General features: G+C 39.4%; 1 protein-coding gene across 3 annotated transcripts in view; it reads right to left on the reverse strand.

The window, feature by feature from the left end:
* Window positions 1-26,736, reverse strand: part of LOC109404634 (POU domain protein 2) — a 415,841-nt gene that overhangs the window by 76,981 nt on the left and 312,124 nt on the right. For all 3 annotated transcript variants that reach the window (XM_062849023.1, XM_062849022.1, XM_029864382.2), the window contains one exon: window positions 498-542. In XM_062849023.1, the coding sequence (XP_062705007.1) occupies window positions 498-542 (45 nt within the window). The remainder of the gene's footprint in view (window positions 1-497; window positions 543-26,736) is intronic.

Consider the following 26,736-nt stretch of genomic DNA (forward strand, 5'->3'; position numbering starts at 1 on the left):
CATCTAAAGATAATCAATTACCAGTCAGTCCGTAATAAAACTGTTACTCGTGACAGACGCGTGACATTCAACCGATTAGGTACTGGTACCGCGTTCCACCAAACCCGAAAAAAGGCTTGCAACAGGATCAACCCAATCAGGAACCTCCGACAAACGGTTTGTTTTTTTATGCCTTCCGATCGTGGGACAAAAAAACGGGGTGCTAAGATCCCACCGCTGTCGCCAGGCGGAGAGAGTCTTACCAATAGGAAAGGGTTGCGTATTGCGTACACAACACACACCCCGACGAAATCCAAAGGCCGGAACAAATAGCCAATTGATTACGTACGATGATGATTGGTTGCTGGAGAGAAAATCGTTCTCAACCGGTGCCACGTGGCAGACAGTAGCCCAAGGAGCGACAGACAAAAAAACCGAGCTAAAGATGGGGTTTGAATACCGTTTAGAACTGCAATTTTCGATAATTTTTCGCGTGATCGATCATAATTGGGACTTACCATGCGAAGGAGGCGGGGACGGTGATTTCGAGAGGCGGCTTATATCTGTGAGAGAAAGAACATAGAAAAGAGAAGAAATAGGAATTAGCGAATTGTCAGTCAGTCATCGTCAGCATCAGCAACAACAGTAGGCTATTGAGAGAACACTGCACTGGATGGTGCACAAACGTAGGAGAACAGTTAGTCGGGACGGATCGGATGGGAAGACAAATTATGCTGACATATTGGAAAATCAGCTTTGCATATATAGAGAGGTAGCGAGTGGTGGTGTGAGCGATTGGAGTTGAAAAAAAAAGAAAGAGGCCAACATACGGTTTATAGATTGGAGGTAGATGCATCTGCGCACCTTGTTTCCGTTTCTTTTGTGGACGCTCGGCTCGCTGTTGGATTGGAGGAGGAGGAGGATGCGGCTCACACGCACGCCGCACAGTAGTAGGCCACGACGGAAAGAATGCTCACATGCACAGTCTCTGCTTTTGGTAAATGCTCATTTCACGCAGTTCAGGTGGGCTGCTCAGTTTCTTAGGAGGTAAAACGGCATATGCACATTATCGACAACGAGCAACAAACGAGGAATGCACAAAAGAGGGCCGAGGCAACGATGGCACAAAAACGTGCATAAAATAATATGCTTATTTGCATAGACAAAAGGAAATTCGACTAATGGCCGGGACCGAACAGCTTGTCCTTTCCTAGTACAGTAGAGAGTGGGATGGATGTTCTTTTTTTATGAAGGACCTTGTAGGAAATGAGGTCCCTCGGCGGCAGAATTGTTGACAAAAGCATTCAATGATGTTCCAGGGAAGAGAATCGAGTAGATGTTAAATTTTTCTCAGCTGATGAAATTTTGAATGGATGTAAAAATTTAGGAATCTGTTGAAGTGTAGGTACTGCTAAGATTTACTTTACAGAACTTTTTATGAGGTAGGTACACAAAGTTACGTCATAAAACCGTGCCATTTTTTACTGTCAAACCCTTGCAATTATTGCAAAATATATGATAGATGCTGAAAAGGCTGGACAAGAAATTCTTCTTTAAAAGTAAGCATTCTAACATTTTTCTCTAGAAATTTTTCTTCTCAACCTGATGTTTTTCGACCTTTTGTCATAGATTCGAATAAACACACAATCAATATCTTAACGTCTGGCATCCACGCACCAACGTAAACCCTATGCCATACAGTGATTTCCCAAACCAGCGACATCTTTGCACGTGCTTGCGCATATGCAGTTGTATGTAGGGTATGAGTTGAAACTGCATCTGTTTTTATCCTATTTTTAAAACAGACAATTTCGGTTGTTATCGAGTGTGATGTATAGTTTTGATAATGGATCATTAAATTAACTAAAACGGCCGCTAGGAAATTAACAGATAGCGCCACCCTAGCCGTGTGTGTTTGACTCCACTGCTGTCACAATGTTGAAACTCATATACGATGGTGCCTTTGTTTTGATGCTGTGAACACCGTCAAATTGGTTTCAATGATCGATTGAGCCATTGCTTTTTCTTGTATGTACGCAAACAAACTTTTGTTTACGTTGCATGTTAAATTTACCACAAGAAGTTAAACAAAAAGTGAACAAAAACCGCAAAACATGCAAAAGTTTTATATCGCATTTTTCTTTATCTCTGATTTATCTAAATAGGCAAAGCTAGAAATCGAAAGATAAAAAGTAGTTTTTTTAGGGGAAGGAAAAGTACTGTTTTTTTTTGGAAATTCTAAGAGTTTTGGAGTGCCAAATTTAAACCATTTCCATGGAGATTTCACTTTTTTGTGTAACGTCCTGAAAGGGTTTTAACTTTGTTTTATAAAGGATGAAAATGGCTGCGCTGTGTTGACGATGTTCTCCCCAGGCAAAAATTTGATGCTGTACAAACGTTTCTCCAACTATTTCAAATCAGCCTTCATTTGAACAAAAGCTGAGCACAAGAGGTACAATCCTTTATTCAGCTGCATAACATCTAATTTTGGTGATTTTATTCATCCCTTAGCTGATTTGAGGTTCATTGGAAGGCTGATTTAAGGCTTAATATGCGCTTAATAAGTAATCAATTGAATTTATTAATTGTGTATAAAAAGCACTTCCGTGAGCCTATTTTTACCATTAGATGCTTCTATTTCCAAAAGAGATGTTTAGGAAAGCATAAATTAATCTGTGGAAAAACTGGGAATTGAACTCGGACCTCCTGATTTAAAATCCCTTACCTTAGCACCTACACCACACACAAATATATACATATCCTCGAAAACAAGAGCAATACTTGTTGTGTCTGAATAGTCAAGAACATAAGTTGAACTTAGTTTGTATTAAGGCTGAAGAAGCGATGTGTAATTCACGAAAACATGCTTGGGTCCAGCTGTCAAAAATTATTTGATTAAATGTTGAACAACACATGATTAATTCTGCAGGTTGATGTATGTTTTGAAGCTGGTTACCTAGATGAATAATATTCTTTTTAACTTGATATTCATCCGTCTATGTATTGCTAATTAAAAAGGCTGAATAAGCCATACTTCAGACCAATATTCAGCTGTCATTGTGTTCAGCCATTGACACCATTAATCAGCTATTGGTCAGCTAATACTCTCACTATTCAGTATTCATTGTTACTTGGGTCCTTTATGCGGTCTCCTATATGTGATCTGCCGTGGGCATACGAATTTCGTCACAACTTACTCTTCTTCCTACGGGCGGTCAATCAAGCTCAAGCTGTTACCTTTGTAGGGCTTGAGCAAACTACATGTTCAACCAACTAAACTCAAATTTTGGGAAAAGTTATAGAATTAGGATTAGGATTCGAAAAAGTGAACAGAATGCTCCTTAGACCTAAGTCTCTACATCCGCACACTTTCGGTTCTCAAATAATTCAGATGGTCCAATTGCAGTTTTCATAACAACTGGTATGCCAATGGTTCATCAAGTTCTCCAAATCTACATTATTGCAGAACTGCCATTTTATAGTCATATTTCACCTCAGACAATCATTAGTCGCATAAGGATGCACGCATAACATCGTATAAAGTTTTAGATCACATATATGTAAGGCGGATACATAATATTCATCGCATATGATGTTTTTTTTTTTTTTTAATTTATAAAATTTATGTTTCAGAAGAGTTTCAACGCGTATCAAGGCGTTTCACAGTGTTTCAGGACGCTTTCGTAGTGATTTCCGAGAGTTTAGGGGGTTTCAGAGAGCGTGGAAGTGAGTTTCAGGGAGCTTCTAGGCGTTTTAGGGCATTATAGGTAGAATTCCCGGTGGTTTGGATATGGTTTCCAGAGGTTTCAAGAAGCTTTCAAGAAGGTTTCAGAGATGTTTTAGAGAGGGACTTCAATGGGGGTTTCAAGTAGCTTCAAGACGTTTCAAATGGTTTCAGGGATTTCTGAGTTTTTTTGGGATCTTGATGGGGTTTTAAGCGTTTCATGGGGTATTTCAGAGGGGTTTCAATGCATTCATGACATTTCAGGAAATTTTAGTGGGTTTCTGAGGTTTTCTGGAATTTCAGTGAGTTTCAGGGACTTACGAGGGAATTTCAGAAAAGATTCAAGGCATGTTTAATCGTTTCAAGTCGTTTCAAAGGGTTTTAGGGAGTTAATAACGGATTTGGGAAGACTTCTGAGAAGTTTTCGGGGAATTCAAGAGGTTTTAATGAGCTTCAAGAGATTTTCGAAGAATTTTAGAGGGGTCCAAGGTGTTTCAAAGCGTTGTATGGGGTTTCCGAGGGCGTCAGCGGTTTTTGGGGAGGTGTGGATATGGTCTCTGGAGGTTTTAAGATTTAAGAAAGGTTTCAGAGATGCCTCAGATAAGTTTTAGACTTTAGCAGGTTTCATGGGGTTTGAATGCCTTTCCAGGTTTCTCACGGATATTTTAGAATCTTAGGATTTTAGGATAAGGAGATTTTATAGCTCCGGAGAATTCTTCTTAATTCAAGGGATTCTTAAGGATTTATATCAAAGGGATTGCTTCAAAAGTTCTTCAGAGGAAACGTTCAGAAATTCTTCTAAAAAAATAAAAATTATGCAGAGATTGCCTCGGAAATTCTTCCAGAGAAGAGATTACCTCTTGAGAAATTTCTTCAGTGATTCCAGACAAGCATTTTTTTAAGATATTGCTACTACGGTTCCATCGTAAATAAATATTTCCTGGAACTCTTTTAGCGATCTCTGCAGAATTTCTCAAAGTTTTTTTTTTTCAAAAGTATATCCAGAAACCTTGGAAATCTTTGGAGGATTGTCTCAAGAAATCCCTTGATATCTCCTGGAGATACCTTTGGAAACCCCTAGAAAAAAAATCTTGGGAATTTCAGGAGCAAAGGATTTGCCGAAGCAATTAATGGACGTATGAATGCCTGGGATAGTATATAAGAGAATACCTGAAGAAACTCCTTAATACATCTCCTAAATTCCTTGAAAAAAAAAAAACAGTGCAAGTAATTATTAGAAAAATTGCATGAGAAATATCTGGAACAACTCCTGGAAAAATCGTGGAAGGATTTCTGAAGGAATCTCCTAAAAACATGTCTGCAGAAATCCCTGGTAGACTAAGGTACTGGTGGATTTCCTGAAGAAATCCGTCAATACGTTTCCAGGAAATCCCTGGAGGATTTTCTAAAGCAATCATTGGAAGAACTTCTAGAAGAAATAAAAATGATTTTTTGACGGAATTTTCGAAAGAATACCTGGAATAACGGGAGAATTTTGCGAAAAATGCAAAGAAATAGATTCTGGAGCTAGTTTTGGAGTAATTTCTGTATGAATTTCTGAAAGAATCTTTGGAAAACAATGTAAAATAATCTCTGGAAGAAGGTAACTTCCTGGAGGAACTGCCAGAAGAATCTCTATAACATTTTCTCGAAAATATGAAATGGATGTACAGGAAAATCCCTGAATATGTATTACTCCATTCATTCAGGGATTCTATGGAGAAATTCAAGCAATAATTTCCGAAAAGGTTATGTCAAAAATTTCTAAATTTCTAAAAGAAACTCTTAGAAGAATTTCTGAAACAATTCCTGTGGAAAAAAATCTCCTGGAGTTGCAGCTTTTGAAGAAACGTTTACTGGAATTCCTGGAGAAACTCCTAGAGAAATTTGTAAAGTAATTACTTGAGAAAATTCTGGAAGGATTCCTGGTGCAATCCCAAAGACAAACTCTTTCACAAAACTCTGAACTTCTGTTGCAGGAATTTTTGAAAAATTGCCTCATGAATCCTAGGAGAGATTTCTAAGTTAACCTGAGGACAAGTTTCAAGATAAATCTTCTGATAAATTTCTTGAGAAAATCCCGAAAAAGTCCCAGGGAAACCTCCTGGACGAATCCCTAAAAGAATCTCTTGAGGAGTCCCTGGAAAAATATTCAAAAAAAAAAAAATGCATGGACAGGGATGTATTCTACTTAGGGATACCTAGAGGAACCTTCGGATAATTAATTGCTGAAATCATTCAAGGAAATCCAGCGAGAATCTTTTTTCTGTAACAATTCTAGAAAAAAAAATCGACAAAATCTAGAAGAAACCTCCATGGCATTTCTGGTGGTGCCCCTGGAAGTAATCGTGGTATCAGGTATCAGGTATCAGAAGGCCGGCTCCAGAGGCACGTTATCCTCCATTTGGGACATTTGTGCCATCGCCAAAATAACAGCCTATTTCATCATCTACCTGAGGGAAAAGGAAGGAAAAAGGATTTGGATGGGGATAGGGACAGGTAGGGAAATAGGAAAAATACCCTGGAAGAGGGTACTAACGCACAAGCGTACCACAATGGGTTCAAACAGCGCCCTGAAAAGGGCACTGTAATAACGCATAAAGCGAAAGATAGCCTATAGCTCTTTACCACAGCGGGTTAAGAACAACAGAATATCCTGAAGATTCAGGTTTCTGAAGTCAGTTTCACTTAATAAGTGTTTACCGAATACTCGGAAACGCAGTTGCGCGAAAACTGGACAGTTACATATCAAATGATACGAAGTTCCATAATCGGATTCACAGTTATCACAGGCAAATGAATCAGCTTGCTGAATATTCGCCATGTGATAGCTGAGTCGGCAGTGGCCAGTCAATGCTTTGACCAGCATGCTGCAATTCTGCTTAGACAGATTAGTTAGATACTTCGCCACCCGTAGAGATGGCTCAGCACTATACAATTTGGTTTGACGACATGACTCCAAACTATTCCAATATTGTCTGTGTTGAGTGACAGCCCAGATGTGAATCTGAAGCTTAATCCAACACTTCGATATCGGAATAGCTGGCTCAGGGCCAATGAAGTCATGTGATGCTCCAGAGCGAGCTAACTCATCAGCCAATTCATTTCCAGCGATGGAAGAATGGCCAGGTACCCATAGAAGGTGAACAGCGTTTGCTGAATTCAGCTCCTCGATTTGAGTTCGACAAGCGATAACTATCTTCGACCTGGAGTTGGCCGAAGCAAGTGCTTTAATAGCAGCCTGGCTATCTGAACAGAAGTATATTACTTTGCCCATTACGTGCTGCTGAAGTGCTGATTGCACTCCGCACATAAGAGCAAAGATTTCGGCCTGAAAAACGGTACAGTGTCTACCAAGTGAATAAGACTGATACAGCCTTAGCTCACGAGAATAAACACCAGCACCTGCTCGACCTTCGAGAAGGGAGCCATCAGTGTAACATACGATGCCGTCTGAAATACTTCTTTCCAGATAACCAGATGTCCACTCTTCCCGGGAAGGGAATTTCGTGGAAAATGTCCTATATGGAAAATTACAAGCAATTGTAAGATCACTTGGAGCAAGGACAATTTTGTCCCAATTCACCAAAAGTGGAAACAACGAGGTGTGTGTTGAACTGCGGTTCACAGGAGTTTCCTCTAGTAGACCGAGTACCCGTAACCGGTAAGTGCAAGAAAGGGCTTCTTGTTTGAGATGAATGTGTAGTGGGGCAACGTCAAAGAGAACTTCTAGCGCTGCCGTAGGAGTTGAAGAGAACGCTCCAGACATCGCCATTAAGCACATCCTTTGGAGATGGCCTAATTTTGATTGGACCGTTCTCACTTCACCCTTTTGCCACCACACAAGACATCCATAAGCCAATATTGGCCGAACCACAGTTGTGTAAATCCATTTGATATACTTGGGTTTTAGACCCCAAGTTGTACCAAAAGTACGCCGGCATTGCCCGAAGGCCATACAAGCTTTCTTGATTCTGAACTCAATGTGAGGTGTCCAGGAAAGCTTGGAATCAAGAATGACTCCAACGTACTTTACCTGTTCAGTCACATCGATTTCAGAATCAAAGAGACGCAAAGGTCGAACGCCATTACGGTTTCGCCTTTCCGTGAAAAGAACAATAGATGTTTTACTCGGATTAACCGAAAGGCCATATTGGCGACACCAACCCTCAACTACCTGAAGGGCGTTTTGCATCAGGTCGAAAAGGGTGCTGATGCACATACCAACTAACAATGTTAGGTAGTCGTCGGCAAAACCATAAGTAGGAAAACCGCTATTATTGAGTTGCCTCAATAGCGTATCTGCTACGAGATTCCACAAAAGCGGTGATAAGACTCCCCCTTGGGGGCATCCACAAACACTCAATTTCCTAATCCCTGCTAGACGCAATGTCGAGAAGAGATATCGGTTTTTGAGCATTTGGAGAATCCAATTGGAAATCATTGGAGATATACCATGACTCCGTGCGGCTTCCAATATGGCATCGAAAGGCACGTTGTCAAAGGCACCCTCGATATCTAAGAAAACACCCAAACAAGATTGCTTTTGAGCGAATGCTTTCTCGATATTGTAAACAACCTTGTGTAAAAGAGTCACAGTGGACTTACCAGATTGGTAGGCATGTTGATTCACATGAAGAGGCACGTTGGCCAGATGAACATCACGGATATGATGATCCACAATGCGTTCTAAGCATTTCAGAAGAAAAGAGGTCAAACTGATAGGTCTGAAACTCTTTGCTTCTTCATACGACGCACGACCCACTTTCGGAATAAACTTTACAGTAATATCCCTCCAGGATTTGGGAATATACCCTGTAGCAAAACTGCAAACAAGTAGTTTTTTCAAAACATGTTTGAAATAATCAAATCCCTTCTGAAGCAAAATAGGATAAATCCCATCTGCCCCAGGAGATTTGAAAGGAGCAAAGCTATTAAGAGCCCACTCAATCGATTCTATAGTTACAATACTCCGAGCCGAAGCTAAAGAATCATAACTACAAGAAAAGACATCAGGATCATCCGAAGATGTAATATCCACACATCCAGGGAAGTGTGTGCTGAATAAGCATTCCAGAACTTCCTCATCAGAGGAAGTCAGATCGCCATTTGGCAAACGAAGTTCGTTCACCCGGAAATCCTTAGATTTCGCAAGGATTTTGTTTAACCGACTGACTTCACTCAAGCTGGAAACATTTGTACAAAGGTTTTTCCAGCCGGATCGTTCAGCAGACCGGAGAGCTTTCCTGTAGGCATTGCGAGCCGACCTGAAAGCCTCCGAACCAGCCGAACGTCGTCTGTTCCAACTCTTTCTACATTGTTTCCTGAGTTTCGCCAGATCAGAGTTCCACCAAGGGGTTCCTCTTGTGATCTTCACAGACCGTAGAGGGCATGCTTCTTCAAAAGCTTCCATGATGAAGGTCGTTGTAGTATCAACGGCATCATCTAAATCACTTGGAGTGTCAATGGATGGTGAATATCCATGAAATTTGGCTGCAACCAAATCAGTATAAAGACCCCAGTTTGTTGACCGAGGATTCCTGAAACGCAATGTTTGCGAAGTAACATTTAAATGTTCAAAAAAGATATAGCGATGGTCAGATAAAGATTCTTCATCTGACACATGCCAATTGGTCAGCTCGTGACTAATTCTGCTAGAGCAAAGCGTTATATCTAACACTTCCTCTCTAGCAGATACCATGAAGGTTGGGCGGTTGCCTATGTTAAGTAATGCAAGATCTGTACTACTTAAGTACTCCATCAAACTGGAGCCTCTCAAGTTAATGTCTGAGCTGCCCCAGATGATATGGTGAGCATTAGCATCACTGCCAACAATTAGCGGAAGGCCTTTTGAAGTGCAGTATGCGATGACTTGTTTGAAAGCATCCGTAGGGGATGGTTCATCATGTGGTAAATACACAGAACAATAGACGTATTTCCTGTTGAGGTTTCCAACAGATACATCAATTGTGATAGCACATACATCTCTGGTGGTTAGTTCAGAGATGAGTGTAGCAACTATTGCGTTGTTGACAAGCACACAGGCTCGAGGCATGACACGCGAGTTTGCCATTTCATGTTTACTGAAAGTGGCGAACACCGGGTTCACAAGGTTTCCTAGATAGAAATTTCCCTTACGAAAGTAAGGTTCTTGTACCAAGGCCACTTGGGCTGTACCATTTTGCATAAGTCTGCAAAGATTGATAGTTGCTGTTCTTTTATGCTGAAGATTGATCTGAGCTATCCTAACCGTAGCCACTACCCAAACTAGGTAAGATTAAACTCTTCGCAACAGCAGCACAGCAAAGAACAGCAACAATAAAACCAAATCGGTATCGATTGGAAAACGCCAAAGGCGAGGATACACAGAATACACTGTGTAAATCGCATAATGCGAAACCATATAGGTGAAAATTTAAACTAATTAACAACATCTTCATAATCCCGCCTTTATTTAGCCTCAAGTGAGACTAAAGAAGGGCAGCTGATTGTCTCGGAGAAACACAAGGTCCACTGCACCATTGCTCCGGTTAGCGCAGTAAGGGCTACATACTGTGGAGGGCGCCCTGGTACTCCACAGGCTCCGTTAGCGGTTAGGTTTTTATTAGACCCCCCTAGCCATTCATTCCTAGGCACGGTAAGCATAAAGCCGCATCACACCATGAATTAGGGGTCACCTATTGGTGGATTCTTACCACCGGAACAGGCGGTCCGTAGTGTTATTCTTAGCCAATTGAGACAATCGCTACCGACACTACACAGCTATCTAGGCTGATCGAGAAAAGAAGTTAATATTGATGATCAACTTCATACGCACTCGAACAGCCGAACAGGGAAATCCAGCGAGAATCTTTTTTCTGTAACAATTCTAGAAAAAAAAATCGACAAAATCTAGAAGAAACCTCCATGGCATTTCTGGTGGTGCCCCTGGAAGTAATCGTGGAGAATTTTCTAGGAATTTTGAAAAGAATTCTTGCTGAGCTCATAAAAAGAACTTCGTGACATAATCCAATGCATCGAGGGATCTTACCGAAACAATTTTCATTTAAGTAAGGGCAATGGTAAAATAACTTCCATAGGGGCCTACCAGTATAGATGGCGATAAAGTTCGGAAAACTTTAGTAACCAGCTCTGAGTTTACCATGACAGCATTGTTCAGGGGACTACTGAGAGTTTAAATGGGCTTCAGGGAGCTTTCAAGAGCACATCGGGGATTTCAAGGCATTCCAGGCGGTTTCAGAGAAAAAATGGAGGCTATATGGCTTTAAACCTTTTTGTTAGTATAGCGAAAGATCACTAACTACACTTGTAGATCGGATGTCCTACACTCACGGGAGCTCTTGAATACCTTAGGCATTTTAATGTGATCCGTATGCTATCAAATCTTTAACGTAAACTGGTGACTACCCAAGTAACATTTTGATGACAATTTAGTCTTGTAGAGGTTTTGAGAACCATCATAAAACCTTATACCCTTTATTTTGGTTTTCTGATAGTTTTAAGAATCTATTGGACAAACAATGTAACTTGTGACTTCGATATAACGCAAATATAGTTACAAGGTTTCTCGGAAAGCTTTCATTGATGCATTCATTGATAAGCGCAGATATGGACAGAAATCAAGGTGTGGGTTTCGACGATGAGGAAATTGGTGAGGTCTTTCCTATTAATTCTTTGTACACTACATTGTTGAATGGCCGTTGAATATTTTAAACATTCGCTACTTTTGTCATCCTGGCACTCATATTGGAAGCTGTGAGTCTCAGATATTGTAGGTTGTAACGAAATCTACTATGGAAATGGCAACACTTATCTTTGCAACTCCATACACTATTTGTGCATGCATTCATGCTATGCTATGCATGGGCAATTTCCTCCTTCGCAAAGCATTTTGCACGGAATAATTTGCAACCGTTTTTTGGCAGATTCAATAGCTCCTGCTTGATTGCCAACGTTCAAGTCTTGGACCTCAATAGAATCCTAAACAACTTATTCGAAAAGTAGGACCATGGTTAATTGCCATTGTTTCGTTTTCAATTATCCCACTGACCATCAATCAACCCTTCGGGGTCAACTATCAGCCAGCGGTAGGTGAGTTGGACAATCGGTGGACCAGCAGCTGGACCCAGTTCTGATTGATTTTTAAAGGCACATGCTGACCTATTTTCCAGTCTTGCTCTCTGGATGGACATTCGCACGTGCCTCGACGAATCGGACTCCCCCAACCCTAACGAATAGAACAGAATATCTATCTCTCGATATTGTCAGGATGATTCCTGTGTAGTGTGTAAAAGAAAAATTAATGTCTGCCTTCTCTTCGACGAAAGCGAGCAAGGAAAAATTTATGCGATTTATCCTGGTTGGATCGAAGCTTGTAGGTATTGAACACCGGGGATAGGATCGAAGCAAAGGAAGAAACTACCGGCCGACCACCAGCTAGCTAGCTAGTAGTTCTCGTTTGTATGTCCTGCGTCCACATGTCAGTATATTTTCATTTCCCTCTTCTTTAACGGGGAATCAGCATCGGCCGGGCACCCCCGCACACCAACCATACCACGTGCTGGACGCTAATAAAAACAGAACCTTTTATATCCAAATGAAGATGGGAGTTCCTCGAACCGAATCGTAAAAGGGAACACGGGGGTAAAACGTCTCATTCCGTCGTGTTAACCAAAAAATCATTAGTCATGTAAACTTTCAGCTGTGATGGCTTACATGATATATCATGTAAATTTGTGTTATATGTCATGTAAAAACTCAGAGTCATGCTGAATTACATGACATATAATGGAAGTTTACATGATATTTCATGAGATTTACATGACATGTCATGTAAACTTCTGTGAAATGCCACGCTCCAATTATGTGCATTATATGTCACAGAAATTTACACTATTTTTTCGATCTGTGTGGGCAACCAAATATATGTAAAATTACGTGTCCAAGTGCCGTTATAATCTATCACATGTAATGGAAATTTCCGTGATATAAATGTAAGTGTTGTACTATTGCACGATATTTTCAATCATTAGACGAAATTTTACACGAATAACGCATGCACTAACAACTTTACATAATTTTAATATTTACGTGTCGGAAGAAATTTGCATACTTTACGTCACAAGTAATTTTGATTTTGCCGGAGCAGGTAGGTCGAAAAATAATGAGACGAACAATACAAAACAAGTCAGCTCGCGTTTATTACTACACAGATAATAACAATGAGCATTGCATGCCATTCAAACTTAAAGTGATGCAAATTTACATGATGAATCATGTAAATTTATGTTATTTGTCATATAATCTATGTGAATCATGCTGAAATATGGTACATATATAACAAACATCAAAGGATTCTTGGATCTTTTGAAATATTTCAAGGCTGAAATCGAGCATTTCTACAATGGAAGCATTTCTCCTCCATCTTCCCCTACATACAACCACATATGGACTGGTCCCTGTCCAGAGGTGGGACTCTAAATAAAAAGGATTCTGCGGCATTCGCGCGGTTGTCCTCTTCACTGAGGGTGAGAATGACATCTGCCCCCGCTCGGTCCGAAAAGGTCACACCACCGCACGCCCTTCCCTTCAACCCCCGTCCGTCCATCTCGGGTTTTCGACCAAAGTGAGATGAATGCTCCGGTTCGTAACCCGGGGACATTATTAAGAGGACATTATACCTATTATTTACAGCAGCATCCTCGTACTGGACGCTCGTGTACGAATGTGGTGACAAACTGGACAACATCGACACCGAAGGCACAGTGTGGCTCGTGCCCGGCTCAAATTTCGCATCCATATTTTACGAGTTACTTATGGGATCCCTTCGAGGACGGTGCCGATTATTGTTCCCAGAGGGTTTTAAAATTTATATGCTTACACGTATGCGCACGCATCCCCTCGGTAAATTACACTGAGATGCATGCATTTGGTATTAAGGACCCGGGCAGCAGGGTGGACCAGCGATACTGTGGGTCAAGAATCTAAATTCGGGTGACGAAAAATAAACGTTGTTGAATGTTGAATGTGGCACTGTGGCAGTGAGAACGATCTGATTTCTCTGCACCAAATATGTTATGCTGGTGAGCTCGTTTCATGTTATTTACTAGTAAATATTTCATTATTACGAATTTGCTTAACAAGCCATTCGGGTTATCATCTTGATAATACACGGAATGATACAATCATTCACCCAATCGTCAGCTTATGTATTTTTTTATAAGGGAAGTTGCCATTCGTTATCGTAATGATTGTTTTTACGCGTTCTCACAGATAGTTAACCCGGTACTACGCCACCCGGATAGTTTTTTTTTGCGTGTGGAAGTGGACCTGTTTGGCGATGTTTTGGGAAGAAGTCGGAGGTTTCAACGTGAGCAACCAGTAGGCCACACCTATATTTGAAATAAAAGGAAGAGTGAAAAGTTCAACATCTCAAAATAATTGCAATCATGTTTATCTTGGGAGTTAAAAGGTGATTATTTTCGTCGAAAAGTTTTATATTTTTGATATGGCAATCCATGACGACTTTCCGCAATGGGGGTGACAGCCAAAAGTGTAAACACAGTGTGAGTACAACTTACCAAAGTTTCGTCAAGTGTCGTCGGTGCTTAACAAATTCCTTTGTGTTCAACTGTCACCCCGATCATCGGATGTCAAAAATATATGGTAAACAAAAAATATCAGCTGATCGCATCTGTCTCATGGATTGTCATATGGAGATTTTAGGTCACCTAACCTTGAGATACGGATTTCAAATTTAAACATAATTGTTTTTTCAATGTTTAAATTTGAAATCCGTATCTCAAGGTTAGGTGACCTAAAGTCTCCTCTATATGACAATCCATGAGACAGATGCGATCAGCTGATATTTTTTTGTTTACCATATATTTTTGACATCCGATGATCGGGGTGACAGTTGAACACAAAGGAATTTGTTAAGCACCGACGACACTTGACGAAACTTTGGTAAGTTGTACTCACACTGTGTTTACACTTTTGGCTGTCACCCCCATTGCGGAAAGTCGTCATGGATTGCCATATCAAAAATATAAAACTATTCGACGAAAATAATCACCTTTTAACTCCCAAGATAAACATGATTGCAGTTTGGTGAAAGCCAGTATTGTACTCTGGGGTTTCTAGGGTTGCTCAAGGAGCTTCAGGGCGTTTCAACGATTCATGGGAGTTTTTAGGTGGTTTCACGAACGTTTCAGGGGTTTCAAGAGATTGTTTAAGGGTGTTTTAGAGCGTTTTATTGTGTTGCATGAATTTTTCATGAGTATTTGGAAAGCATTTTAAGGGGGTTTCCAAGGAAATGTCAGGGTATTTCAGAGGCGTTTCAGAGGGTCTCAGGGGGTTTCTAGAGCGTTTTCAGGATTTTAAGGAGGTCTCTGAGGATTTCACTGTACCTCAGGAGCTATCAAGGGGTTATAAGGCTCGATTTAGAGGCGTGCAGGGGTTTCACAGTAGTTTTAGGGTCGTTTCAGAGTGTCTGTCCAGTGAGATTCATGGGGTCTTCAGAGGCATTTCAGGACGTTTCAAAGGGTTGCTGAAGGTTTTCAAAGGAATTTCAGAGGTTTTCCGGGGCGTTCCAGTGGGCTTTGGAGGGTCTCTGGAGTTATAGAGGCGTTTCATGGGGATTCATGGGGATTTTAGCAGGTTTCAAGGGCAATTTGGGTGGTTTCAGGAAGATTTGAGGGGTTCCATGGGCCATCTCAGGAGATGTTCAGAGGAGTGTCAGAGGGTTCTCAAGGGCGTTTTAACTTTCAATAAAACACCTCCAAAACACCCGTTTTATGCCATTAAAACGCCATCCTGAAGCCTTCTGAAACCTTTTGAACGTTTCCCAAGTAATCAAAAGTTTCGCTTCTCATGACAAAATGCGCTTTCACGACGTTCAGATAAAGTCCGGAATTAAACGTTATGGCTGCTGAAGAGGCTAACAATTAGCCGTGCTGGAATACATTAGTTCCAGCAAGGCTTATTGTTAGCCTCTTAAGCCACTTAAAAGCTGCTTAAGATGCTACGCGGAACTTTGTCGAAATTTTCAAGTTCCTTTCTAGGAACTTTTCCTTCTGTTCATTTCAGTAACTTGATATGCTATCAGTCACTCGTTGTTTTTTTTTTTTTGTTATTTTAGCAGTTATTATTAGAGTTAATCAAATCAATGAATTTAACTGCTCATCAACAAAAAATATGACTCCCACGCGATTTGAACCGGTAGTCGCTGCGTGAGATCCTTATACTCTAGCCCAACATCACGATTGCGATGAAGTGCATATCGGGTGAAATCTAACTTGAATGTGAATCAATGCTCTGCCGAGAGCTAAAATTGCACACTTGTGCTGTAACGCAGCCAACCTCATAATGTCAAGAGTCTTTAGCTGCGCAGCGGTTTCGATAGCAGGTTATCTCGAAGAAGGAACCGGATTAAATCTCCATGAGAATATGTTATACATAGTATTAAAGCAAGTTTGGTTCTGTTTCACGCAATACAAGTAAACAATAGAGGCTGTGGTGAATCTGATAAGTACATTTTTGTTATTACATTCTTTTTAAGAGAGTTCCATTAGAAGCTGTTCAGAAGGTTATCCAACTTCCGTATGTGAACCAAGTTCCAAAATTACCTTGAAATAAAGCTGCTTAGAGTGCCAAAGAGCAACTTCTGGTAAGCTGCTTAGCTCATATAGTACCCTCTTATCTGAACTTTTAGTTATTTGGAACTGGAGTTTTAGAGGAGTTTCAGAGAAGTTCCAAGAGATTTCTTGGGGCGTTCCAACTCCCAATGAAAAACTCCTAAAATACTTCCGAAACACAATTTCAACGCCATCCTGAAACATCCTGAAATCTATGGAACATCTAAGGTCCCTGAAATACCCTGAAACTCATTGAAACACGCTTAAAATCCCCTGATATGCCTTTGCAACCTCCTTAGTGTCATCTGAAACTTCCCGAATCACCTTTTAAATCCTCTTAAAATCCCATGAAATATCTAGAAGCGCCCTTAAAATGCCTCTGAAATATCCTGAAACGCCCCTGAAATGCCATGCAACCCCTCTAATCCCTTCTAATCTAATTGAAATGCTCCTGAAATCCCTTAAAATGCCTCTTAATAACTCCTAAAATCCCCTCGAAATGACCCTGAAGCCGCTTGGAACCCTTTTCTTGTGGACTCTCTGAATATTTCCTGATGGAAATCCCCGTGACCTTATCTGAAACCCACATCAACTCGTTCTCGCGAACCTATTTTTCCTGATTTATTGTATACATAGAATTCCATCTTTTTATGCCCTGTTTTAGTTTCTGCACAATTTCAAATTATGCAGGCCCTGATTATCGCAGCAAGCTGTGCGCTCGAGTAGCTGCGTTTTCAAATCTCTAAGTTCAAGCCTAACTTTACCAAACACCGTATCTAACAAAATCCACGAACGAAGAAGTTCGCTGTTACCATTGCAACTCATACGTTGAGCATTTCGGAAACGTGAAAAATCTTGGTATTTTTCACAAATCATCCCCAAAGGTGAGTGATACAAGTAGTCCTCAACGAAATTCAGCGCCTCATGTGAAAATCTCTTTTTTGTTTACATATGTTACATACGGTGTTTGGTAAAGTTAGGCTTGAGGTAGTCAAGCGTTGTTTTTTGTTGTTGTGTGCCGCATTGTTTGGAGAATCGGCTGATGGTTATAAGCTAGGATAAGATGTGACACGTAGTCAGTCAATTTGAGGCCAAATTGCTGTCAAACGGATACTGATTGGATTGGTTGAAATTGATATCCGTTTGCTGCGATCAGATCGCTTTGTTGTTGGTTTGGCCGTGTTGCTAGTTTGTAGGTTTAGCATTTGATACCAACATTTGAAATTACTGTATTTTTTTATTTAAACTTTATCATATGCCTGCATTTTAATGTATAGCAACCTAAAAAGACTTCCATGCCTAGACCTGAATAAAAACTTTGATTTGGTACGAAATCAACTGAATTTTTATTTAATATTTCACTTGTTTTTGCGTTTGAAATTAAATTCATTTGCAAGAAATGCTATTCCTGATACAAATTGTGCTTACCGGTGCGAAATGTGCATCAACATTTCAGTCATTAAATTTAAATTGTTTGAAAGATTGGGAATAAAGTAAAGTGGCAGCACTGGATTTTATTCGTTGACGAAATCGAACAGGCGAATTTCAGTTGTCACATCCTATCCTAGGTTCCATGCCATCCCCATCCAAATATTGTACTTCGAAAAGCGCTGTCAAAGTGATCTTCGATCTTCAACTTATTTCAACATTTTCTTCTAGCTTCTATTTGGAGGATCCTTCAGAAATTCCTCCTAGGTTTGTTTTCTTAAATTTCTCTGATAATAGTGTATTAAGAGATCCATCCATCCATCTTCGTGGTTTTCTCCAGGATTTTCATCAGGGATTACTCTAAGATTTTTTTAAAGGATTCCTTAAAACATTTCTTCAAAGATTCCTCCAGGACTTCCTTCAGCAATTCCTTCAAGGATTTCTTTAACGATTTTTCTAGGAATTTCATCAGCGATTGCTCCAGCAGTTCCTTCGGAGCTTCGTCCAGGTTTTGTTTTTCTAGGAATTCCCTAAAAGATTTCTCCTGGTATTCTTTTAGGATTTTTTCTTGAAAGATTTTTCCTAGAATTCCCTAAAGGCTTTCTCCAGAAATTTCTTCAGGGATTCCTCCAGGAACTCATCTAGAGATTCCTTTAGAAATTTCTTCAAGGATTTCTCCTTGAAATTCTTGATGGGTTTCTTCTAGAACTCCTTTAGGGATTTCTTCACGAACTTCTTTAGAAATTTTTCCAGGGGCTTTTCTAGATATTTCTTCAGGAACTCTACATGGTTTTTTTGCAAGCATCCCTTCATGGATTCCTCCAGAAAGTCCTTCAGTTCCAGGATATTCCTGGAAGTTTTTAAGGAATTTCGCTTGGAATTGCTGGTGAAAATTCTCTAGGGGCGTCTTCATAAATTTCTTCTCAAATTCCTTCATAGATTTCTGAAGGATCTTCCTTATTGATTTCTGAAGAAATGCCTTCCGAGATTTCTCCAGGATCTTCTTCAGAGATTGTTCCAGAGCCTTCCCCAGAGTACACACAAGACGCGACACGAGACAAGACATAACCCTTTTCGTTCTTACAATCAATTTTACGAATTATAAGTGGCATGAATTGTCTCGTGTACATCTCGTGTGTATCGTGAAGTTCTTACGTTAGCATAAAGTGTAAAAAAAATAATAGCAACTTTTCCAGAGGTTCCTGGAGGAATTTCTCCGAGAATTCTTTGGGTCTTTTCCTGAAAATGCTTGAGGGTTTTTCTCATAAACACCTTCAAGAATTCCTCTAGGAACTCCTTTAGTTATTTCTCCAGGGATTATACGGGGACTTCTCTAGAAATTCCTTCTTGAATGCCTCAAGGAATTTCTTCAAAGGTTGTGCTTCTTCTCCAGGAAATCCATCAAGGGTTTCTCCATGAATTCTTTAAGGAATTTCTTCTCAAATTCTTTCAGGGCATTCATTCTCCAGGAATTTATTTCTCCAAACACTCTTTAGGGACTTCTCCAGGAATTCCTTCAAAGATTGCTCGTAAACTCATAAACTCCTTCAGGGATTCCTCCCAGCACTCCTTCAGTGATTTATCCAGGAATTATTTCAGGGATTCCTCTAGGAAGTTTTTCTCAAATTCCTCTAGGAATGTATTTAGGGATTTTTTCCTAAAATTCTTTAAATAACATCTCATTGAAGGATTCCTTCAGGACCTTCTGCATGCATTTCTACAGGAACTTCTTGAGAAACTCTTCCTAGAACTCCTGCAAGGATGTCTCCACGAACTACTTGAAGGATTTGTCTAGAAATTTCTCTTGGATTTTTTAGAGGTATTTGAACTGGAGTTTATTGAGAGATTTTTTTCAGGAATTTCTTGAGGGATTCTTCCAGGAACTCCTTCAGGGCAATTCATCCAGGAATTTGTTTAGGTATTAATTCAGAAATTCCTTCAGACATTCCTCGAGAAGCTCCGTCTGGGATTTCTCCTGGAGTTCATTCAAGGATTTCCGTAGAAGATCTATTAGAATTTTTTTCCAGGAATTTATTCTAGAAATACTTCCTTTCCTATTTTTGAATTCCTCCGAATTCTTTCAGGGATTTCGCCTGGAGTGCCTTGAGGATTTTTTTCTGGAATATCTTGAGGGACTTCTCCAGGAACTCCTTGAGGGATTTCCCCAGGAGTTGAATTAAGGATTTACCAGGAATAGATCAGAGATAAATCCAGGATTTTTTCCAGAAATGCCTTCAGGGATTTCTTCTTGCAATCCTTCAAACATTGAGAGATATCTACTGAAGTTTGGTAGAGAATTTTCTTCTGGAATTCTTGGAGAGATTTTCCAAGGAATTCTTTCAGGGATTTGTTCAGAAATTCGTCGGGGATTTCTTCTGAAATTTGCTGTAGAGATATCTTCAGGAACTACTTTAGAGGTTTCTGTAGGAATTTCTTTTGAAATTTCTCCATAAACTCCTTCAGGGATTTCTCCAGGAAATGCTTCGAATTTTTTTCCAGAAATTCCTCAGGGATTCCTCCAGGTATTTTTTGGGGAAGTTTTCTGTGGATTTCTCCAGGAATTTTACCTTGAAATCTTTCACGAATATCTTCAGAAATCCCTCTGGAAAACTCGTAAGGGTCATTCCTCTAGCTGATTTTTCAGGGATTCTAACCTTCAGAGAAGCTTCTCTTGGAATTGCTAGAGAGATTTTTCCTTTAGGGGTTCCTAATGAAGTTCATCCAGCGATTTCACCTGAAATTTGTTTTGTGATTCCTCCAGGTAGGAGTTGCTTATGTGATGTCTCCTGTTTTTTACAGACATTTCCTTAGAAACTCCTTTAGGGACTCTCTCAAGAGTTTCTCCAGGAGCTTTTTTTTCAGGGGATCATGCAGGAGTCCCTTCAGGGATTCCATCAGCTTATTCGGGATTTACTTCGGGATTTTTCTAGGTAAACCCAGCTTCTTGGTGAGTCCAACATATTTCCAGTCTTTCTCCAAGAACAAATATATTGAAAAAGTTACGAGATATTTTCAAGTTCAGAAACGGGAAAATTAAAAAAAGCTTCCGTATGGTAATTAGTTAGTTATCAACTTGAACTCAATGAAAACTCAACTATAAGTTTGAGTTATTATTTTTGTTTTGTTGGCTCTTAATTCAACCTCAATAAAAACAAACCTCATTATCAAGTGAATGATAACCAGGTAACAGGATGTGTTTGTTATTTTGTAATCTGTCTTTGCTCGGGAATTGTAATTGGAGTTATCACTTGCGGCACATTTGTTCTTTTCCGCATTAAATTATCTGAAATTAGCCGCACATTTCCTTCCTTCTAGCCCATAGTGGTCACTCTGATCAGCATCACGGAGAGCGTGTGTGACAAATGCAAAACCAACCAAGGGGATCGGACAAGTCCAAATATTTTTATGCAAATCGATCACATTTCATCGGCCGTGCCGTGCAGTTCCAGAGCGAGGGGTTCCAATCCAATTCAAAGGACATCCAGAAGCAGGAAAACCATTTGACCTTCCGTTTGGTTCCGCATTCGAGAGAGAGAGACAGAGAGTCCTCGGGATAGAAATGTGTGGTGTGCGGTTTGCAGTCATTTGCATCCTACCGATTTAATTAATTGTGCCTCGGAATGGTGAGCAATTTAATGCTAAATGACTGGTAATAAATTAATGACGGCACGGCACACATACGGAGGGGTGTTGGCACTTAGTCGATCACGATAATGAAAAAAAAAAATCGTTGGGAAACGTTCCTGTGCTTAGAGGAAGAAAAAAAAAAAACTCACAATCTGGCATCCATTCAGTGAGCGCCCGGGAGATAAAATAGTTTTATGCAAAGTCATGTGTAAATTATAGTCCGTTTTTCCATTCTTTTCTGTGAAAACGGTCAGACAAAATCTCCTCTTCGTTTTTTTTTTTGCCTGGCTCCCATCCGAAAATGAGCATGCACATTTGCACCGCCGTGTGACATCGGAGTGAAACAGCAAAAGGTAAAAAGGAATATTTAGGTAAGTATTTTTTATCATTGCACTTTCGGAGTCACCTTTCCCAGAACTCTGGGAAGTGGATTGGACAGAGCTGGAAACGAGGAGCAGCAGGAGAAATGCAATTTGCCGCTCTCATCATTGTCAGTCTCTAAATGGTGTGTAATTTATGTGTGCACTCTTCTGTTTGAATAGTTGAAAGAGCATAAAAAAGGACGACAAACGGCAGGAGGCACAAACTTATCTGATGATAAGGGTTTTTGGGTGAAACTAAACATCGGAAGGCTAGATCTGAAATGAAATCATCCAATATTTCTGTATCAAAAGACAATGCAGAATGCTTAGAAGGTTATTATGAGTTTCAGATAGTTCTGACGCTTGAGTTTTGCGCAGCATAGGCAAAACATTGCATCGTCGAGTCGAAATTGTTCTTAGCTGATTCTGCTAAAGCCAAAAAAAGAATATACAATACTTTGACAAAGCTATCAAAAAACGTTAATAAAACTAGTTAGAATATGAATTATTACTTCAGAGTTTCAGGCTAGTTTCAGATGGGTGTGGGATGTGCTGGTTGAAATCAATACAACTTGTTATGTCAAAACGACGCCGAAACATAAGAACTAATTGTATTCCCTTCCAACATCGTTTCTTTGAATTCTATACCTTTCCGGTAAACTGATTCTGGGAGAATCACTGGTTACAACTTCCAGATTGTACAATAACAAGAACTCCCATTTTTTACGAAGAAACTCCAGTAATTCGGCAGAACAATCAAATGGTTTGTGATAATTTTAATGTATCAAAAAGTTACTCAGAAAAACCAACCTTCAAAACTGTAACACAATCTTTCAGATTTCAGTACACGCTGCACCCTCTAATCTTTTAACGAAAAAGCAGTGAAAATTCCTTTTTAAACTCCTAAAGCATTCACAAGTCATTTTCCAAAAGATTTATGCCGAAGTCCGAAAAGCTATTTGCCAATATCTCCGATAAGTATTCCCGTTTCATCGAAAAGTTCAAAAAATCCGGAATGATTTTTGAAATTCCTGAAGTATTTTTTGAAAAATGTACCTAATCGAAAAACATTTTTTGAAAAATTAAAGATCTGATATATTTCATCATTAGTTATTAGAAAATCACATGTTAGAAATGTATAAGGATTCTTAAAACGTTTTCATTAGATCTTCGTTCACCCCAAGGAACAATTCAAAGTCATAATTAAGCATGCATGTTGAACTATTGCTGGTTTATAACATTCGCAGTTGAACAAAACCAAATGCTGAATAATAAGCTGAAATGATGCTCTTTACATTGTAAATAAGCCAAAATGCAACACTTGAGCACGTATGTGAACAGCAATTTAATTATAAGCTTAACAAACGTCAGCAATTTTTGTTTGTTCGATTTGCCCTTACTTATGTTCCACAGTTTATGATAGCTGATTATTGTGGTCTACATAAGTTGAACAAATGCTTTTGATGTTTAATACTTCAGCTATTGTGGGAATAATGGTTTAACAGTAAGCTATATTAACGGATTTATGATTTATTTGTTCGATTATCACTTTTCGATTGAACAACAGGTCAAAATGATGATAATAGAGTAGTATACTGGAACGTTCCTCATTATTCTATATGAATTGATGTTTGTTACACACCAATGCAAAATATTCGAAACACTTGCTATTTTTCGTACAATTTCAAAGTTGTAGTCATCTTCACAACTTTTTTAAAAATAAATCATTACAACCATTCATAAATTTGAGTATTGATCTTTCACATCTTTGTGAAGATGTTTCACTCTTAGCGAGCAACTTACCAATTCCAGGATGGCGTAGTTGGCAAGGCATGCGACGGGTGATTGGGAGATCACGAGTTCAAATCCCAAGTTGAGAAATTTTTAGAAGAGCTTGTGTGTTATAAATGTGTTTAGATGCGACAAATAAACATGATTGGACCATAATTGCACCTCGCACTTCAAGTTGTTTTTGTTTTTGCAGCAGGATATCATAGCTGAATACAAGTTTAATATGAGGCTGATATAACACAGATAACTTCCTTTACAGTCGGCCTGTATCGCGCTTGCAGAAAAGATTGCTGAATAACTTTTCCACTTTTGTTTGAACAACGCATGATTACAAGCAGTGATAAAATAATGTTAAACTGTAATTCAATCAAATGTGGAATTAAAATGTCATTGCAATGTTGGTTAAATGAGTGATTGTTCCCTGGGACACGATTACACGCTCGCTTTGTATGATCATGGGTTCAATTCCCATCCGCATCATAAAACCCTTTTCGTCAAGCCGACACAATCGACAATTGACACTGACCCTACTCTGAGCACATGCTCTAGCGAAACCGTCTAATTTGATGACGACTACGGCGATACCAATGATCTGATGAACTAATAAGGAGCAACAGCAACAACATCACGTGCTTTTCATTCTATCGTCATCGATGTAGACTAAAGAAGCAGTATAGAAACGACCAGTGACATGAAAATTCGCAGAATCTGTACAAATAACTACAGCACAGTAGTCAAAATATCCCCCGCTCACGTGGTGTTCTAGTGGGCAAAAAAGTTGTAAAATTAGAATAACCCAACTAACAATTGCAAGTCACAAACAAGCAAACTTGCTGAATTGTTGCTTAACAATGGTAATGATAGCTGAACTAAAACTATTCTCTACACATTACTGTTTAAATGATTTTTTAATTCAGATAGTAGTAAATGTTCGACTTTCTTCATCGGTATTAACAATGATAAAATAAAACAATTTTTAAAAAGTTTAACAAGAAATTTATTCGACAAGCATTGTTTCCTTAACAAAAGAGTTTAACAAAACATTTGTCTGCATCTTATTAAGCTGATGTATCGATAAGCATATGCTTCTGAACAATGTGCTTTTCACTTGTCAAATAAACGCCTTCAGCCCGTCATAGTTTGACTCGGAACTTTGTTCGGATAATGGGATAAATCATGGCTTAAACTGTTTAGACAACCAAGTTATTAAAGAACCAATATTTTAAACAGCGTTTGGCTTAAAGGTTTTACAAGGTTTTACGATAGCTGCATCAGTCCAATCTGCCGTTGCCATACCGATTTCTGACGAGCAGTGGACCAATAACCCACTGGAAGATCATGAGGCTCTTGACCTTGCGTTGGATGTGATGCAGGCTGACCTGGTCAATTACAGTATGGCCATTATCAATGTCCACGGGATCCAGAACCCTAAGGAGCTCAGCAATCTACACGCCTCTGACATGAAGTTTTAATGTCATGTAGCTCACGATAGGTTTTTTGTTCCGCGATCTACTATTAAATTTGGTAATAATTTATACTATTTATAAATTTACTTCATTGACATATGGATAAATGACATCTCTAGAATGATAAATCATGCTCATGTTCTCATGAAGTTTGTTACATAAACATATGCACGTGTTGACTCGTTTGATTTTTGAGCGAAGCCGTGTAATCTAGGTGGCCATGAAAACGCGATGATTTTCTGCAAATACGCACTGAATATGGTTTGGAACGACGGATTATACAGGAAGAAAATACTTGACTTCACAATAAACATATATTTACTATGTCCGAATAGCTTGAGCACTTGAGAAGAACTGATTGGGAAATTTTCTCAACAAATTGTGTAACCACGCTGTGCATAAGGTGATACATTCTGGATAAGTGACATTTGGCGATGACGTTAATATCGCAGATCGAACGAGTGCAAGAGAAAACATTGCCTGCTACCTCGCACTATCATGCAAGCAGCTATGCACAAGGATAGCAATGACGACATATGTTTACTTTGAAACTGCTTGTTTACAAGCGTTACACCATAGACTTACACTGCCTACCTTGTGAAGATTGTATACCGTGTGTGTAACCTAGAACGTTGCTATGGCATTACAATCGTTACCGATTGCCGTTTCAATAGATTTTTTTTTATAAAATATGTGACAGAAAATTACGTCACTTCGACGTTTAAACGAACGTCACATGTGATGCTTGCATATGTTGGTCTAAATGACACACGTGATTCTTTCTAAGGGTCTGTTCCAATTGGAGAATTAAATTAATTTTCACTTAAACTTGACAGTTCGATAATAATTTCCTTAGGAGAACTGTCAAGTTTAAGTGTCGAACTGTCAAATTTAAGTAAAAATTAATTTAAATTCGTCAATTGGAGCAGACCTCAAGTGTGTACGATAGTCTATGATAGTAACTTCCGGATGATTGAATTTTTGTAATAATTTTTGATCTAGTAATTTGACAGATTGACATTTCAAAGTTTGAGCTGCTTCGATCAAACATTTTTTGATACAAATTTGGTCGGATTCAACACGGTGGGAAGGATGCTTATTTTCATTGAGCATAATATAACTGTACATAAAAAATAAAAACTCCCTAAAGCGATGAAAAATGATTAAACATAGGCTCCGAATGAAAAGGAAGACGATCATCTCTTCCAATTGCTAGAGAGCCATTATCAACTTCTCAACCTCGGAGTCCCTCTTTGCATCCTTTGCATTCGGTTTGCATCGATTCCCGCTGGATGGCTGGATAAAAAGGGAGGAAACACTGTGTGTGCATATTCAAAAAAGAAACCGAACCTTCGGGACAGGAAAATTGTGACATATGCGTAACTTTTTTCCCATAAATTTTCGGACCCTTCTCTCGATGGGAAACTGATGGACGTGAAGAAAAAAAATACGCCTCTATTCGATGAATTCACCTTTACCAATCATTAGCGATGGTGTGCTGCGCTGCGCTGACTGATCAAAGCAACCCAAGAAGACGAAACAATTCGACAAAACGGAGTGCATCCGACAAGCGAGTTTTTTTTGCTGCTAGAGCTGCAGCTTTGCTCGCCTACAATTTTGTGCAACTCAGGTAAAAATCACAAAAAGTCCCTGCGGGGTATAGAATTTTTGCTTCTTCCTGCTCAATCGTAGCAAGCGCTGGTGAACTGGATGGATGAAAGCGA

The sequence above is a fragment of the Aedes albopictus genome, chromosome 2 (assembly GCF_035046485.1).
Source record: "Aedes albopictus strain Foshan chromosome 2, AalbF5, whole genome shotgun sequence".
Classification (NCBI taxonomy): Eukaryota; Metazoa; Arthropoda; class Insecta; order Diptera; family Culicidae; genus Aedes; species Aedes albopictus.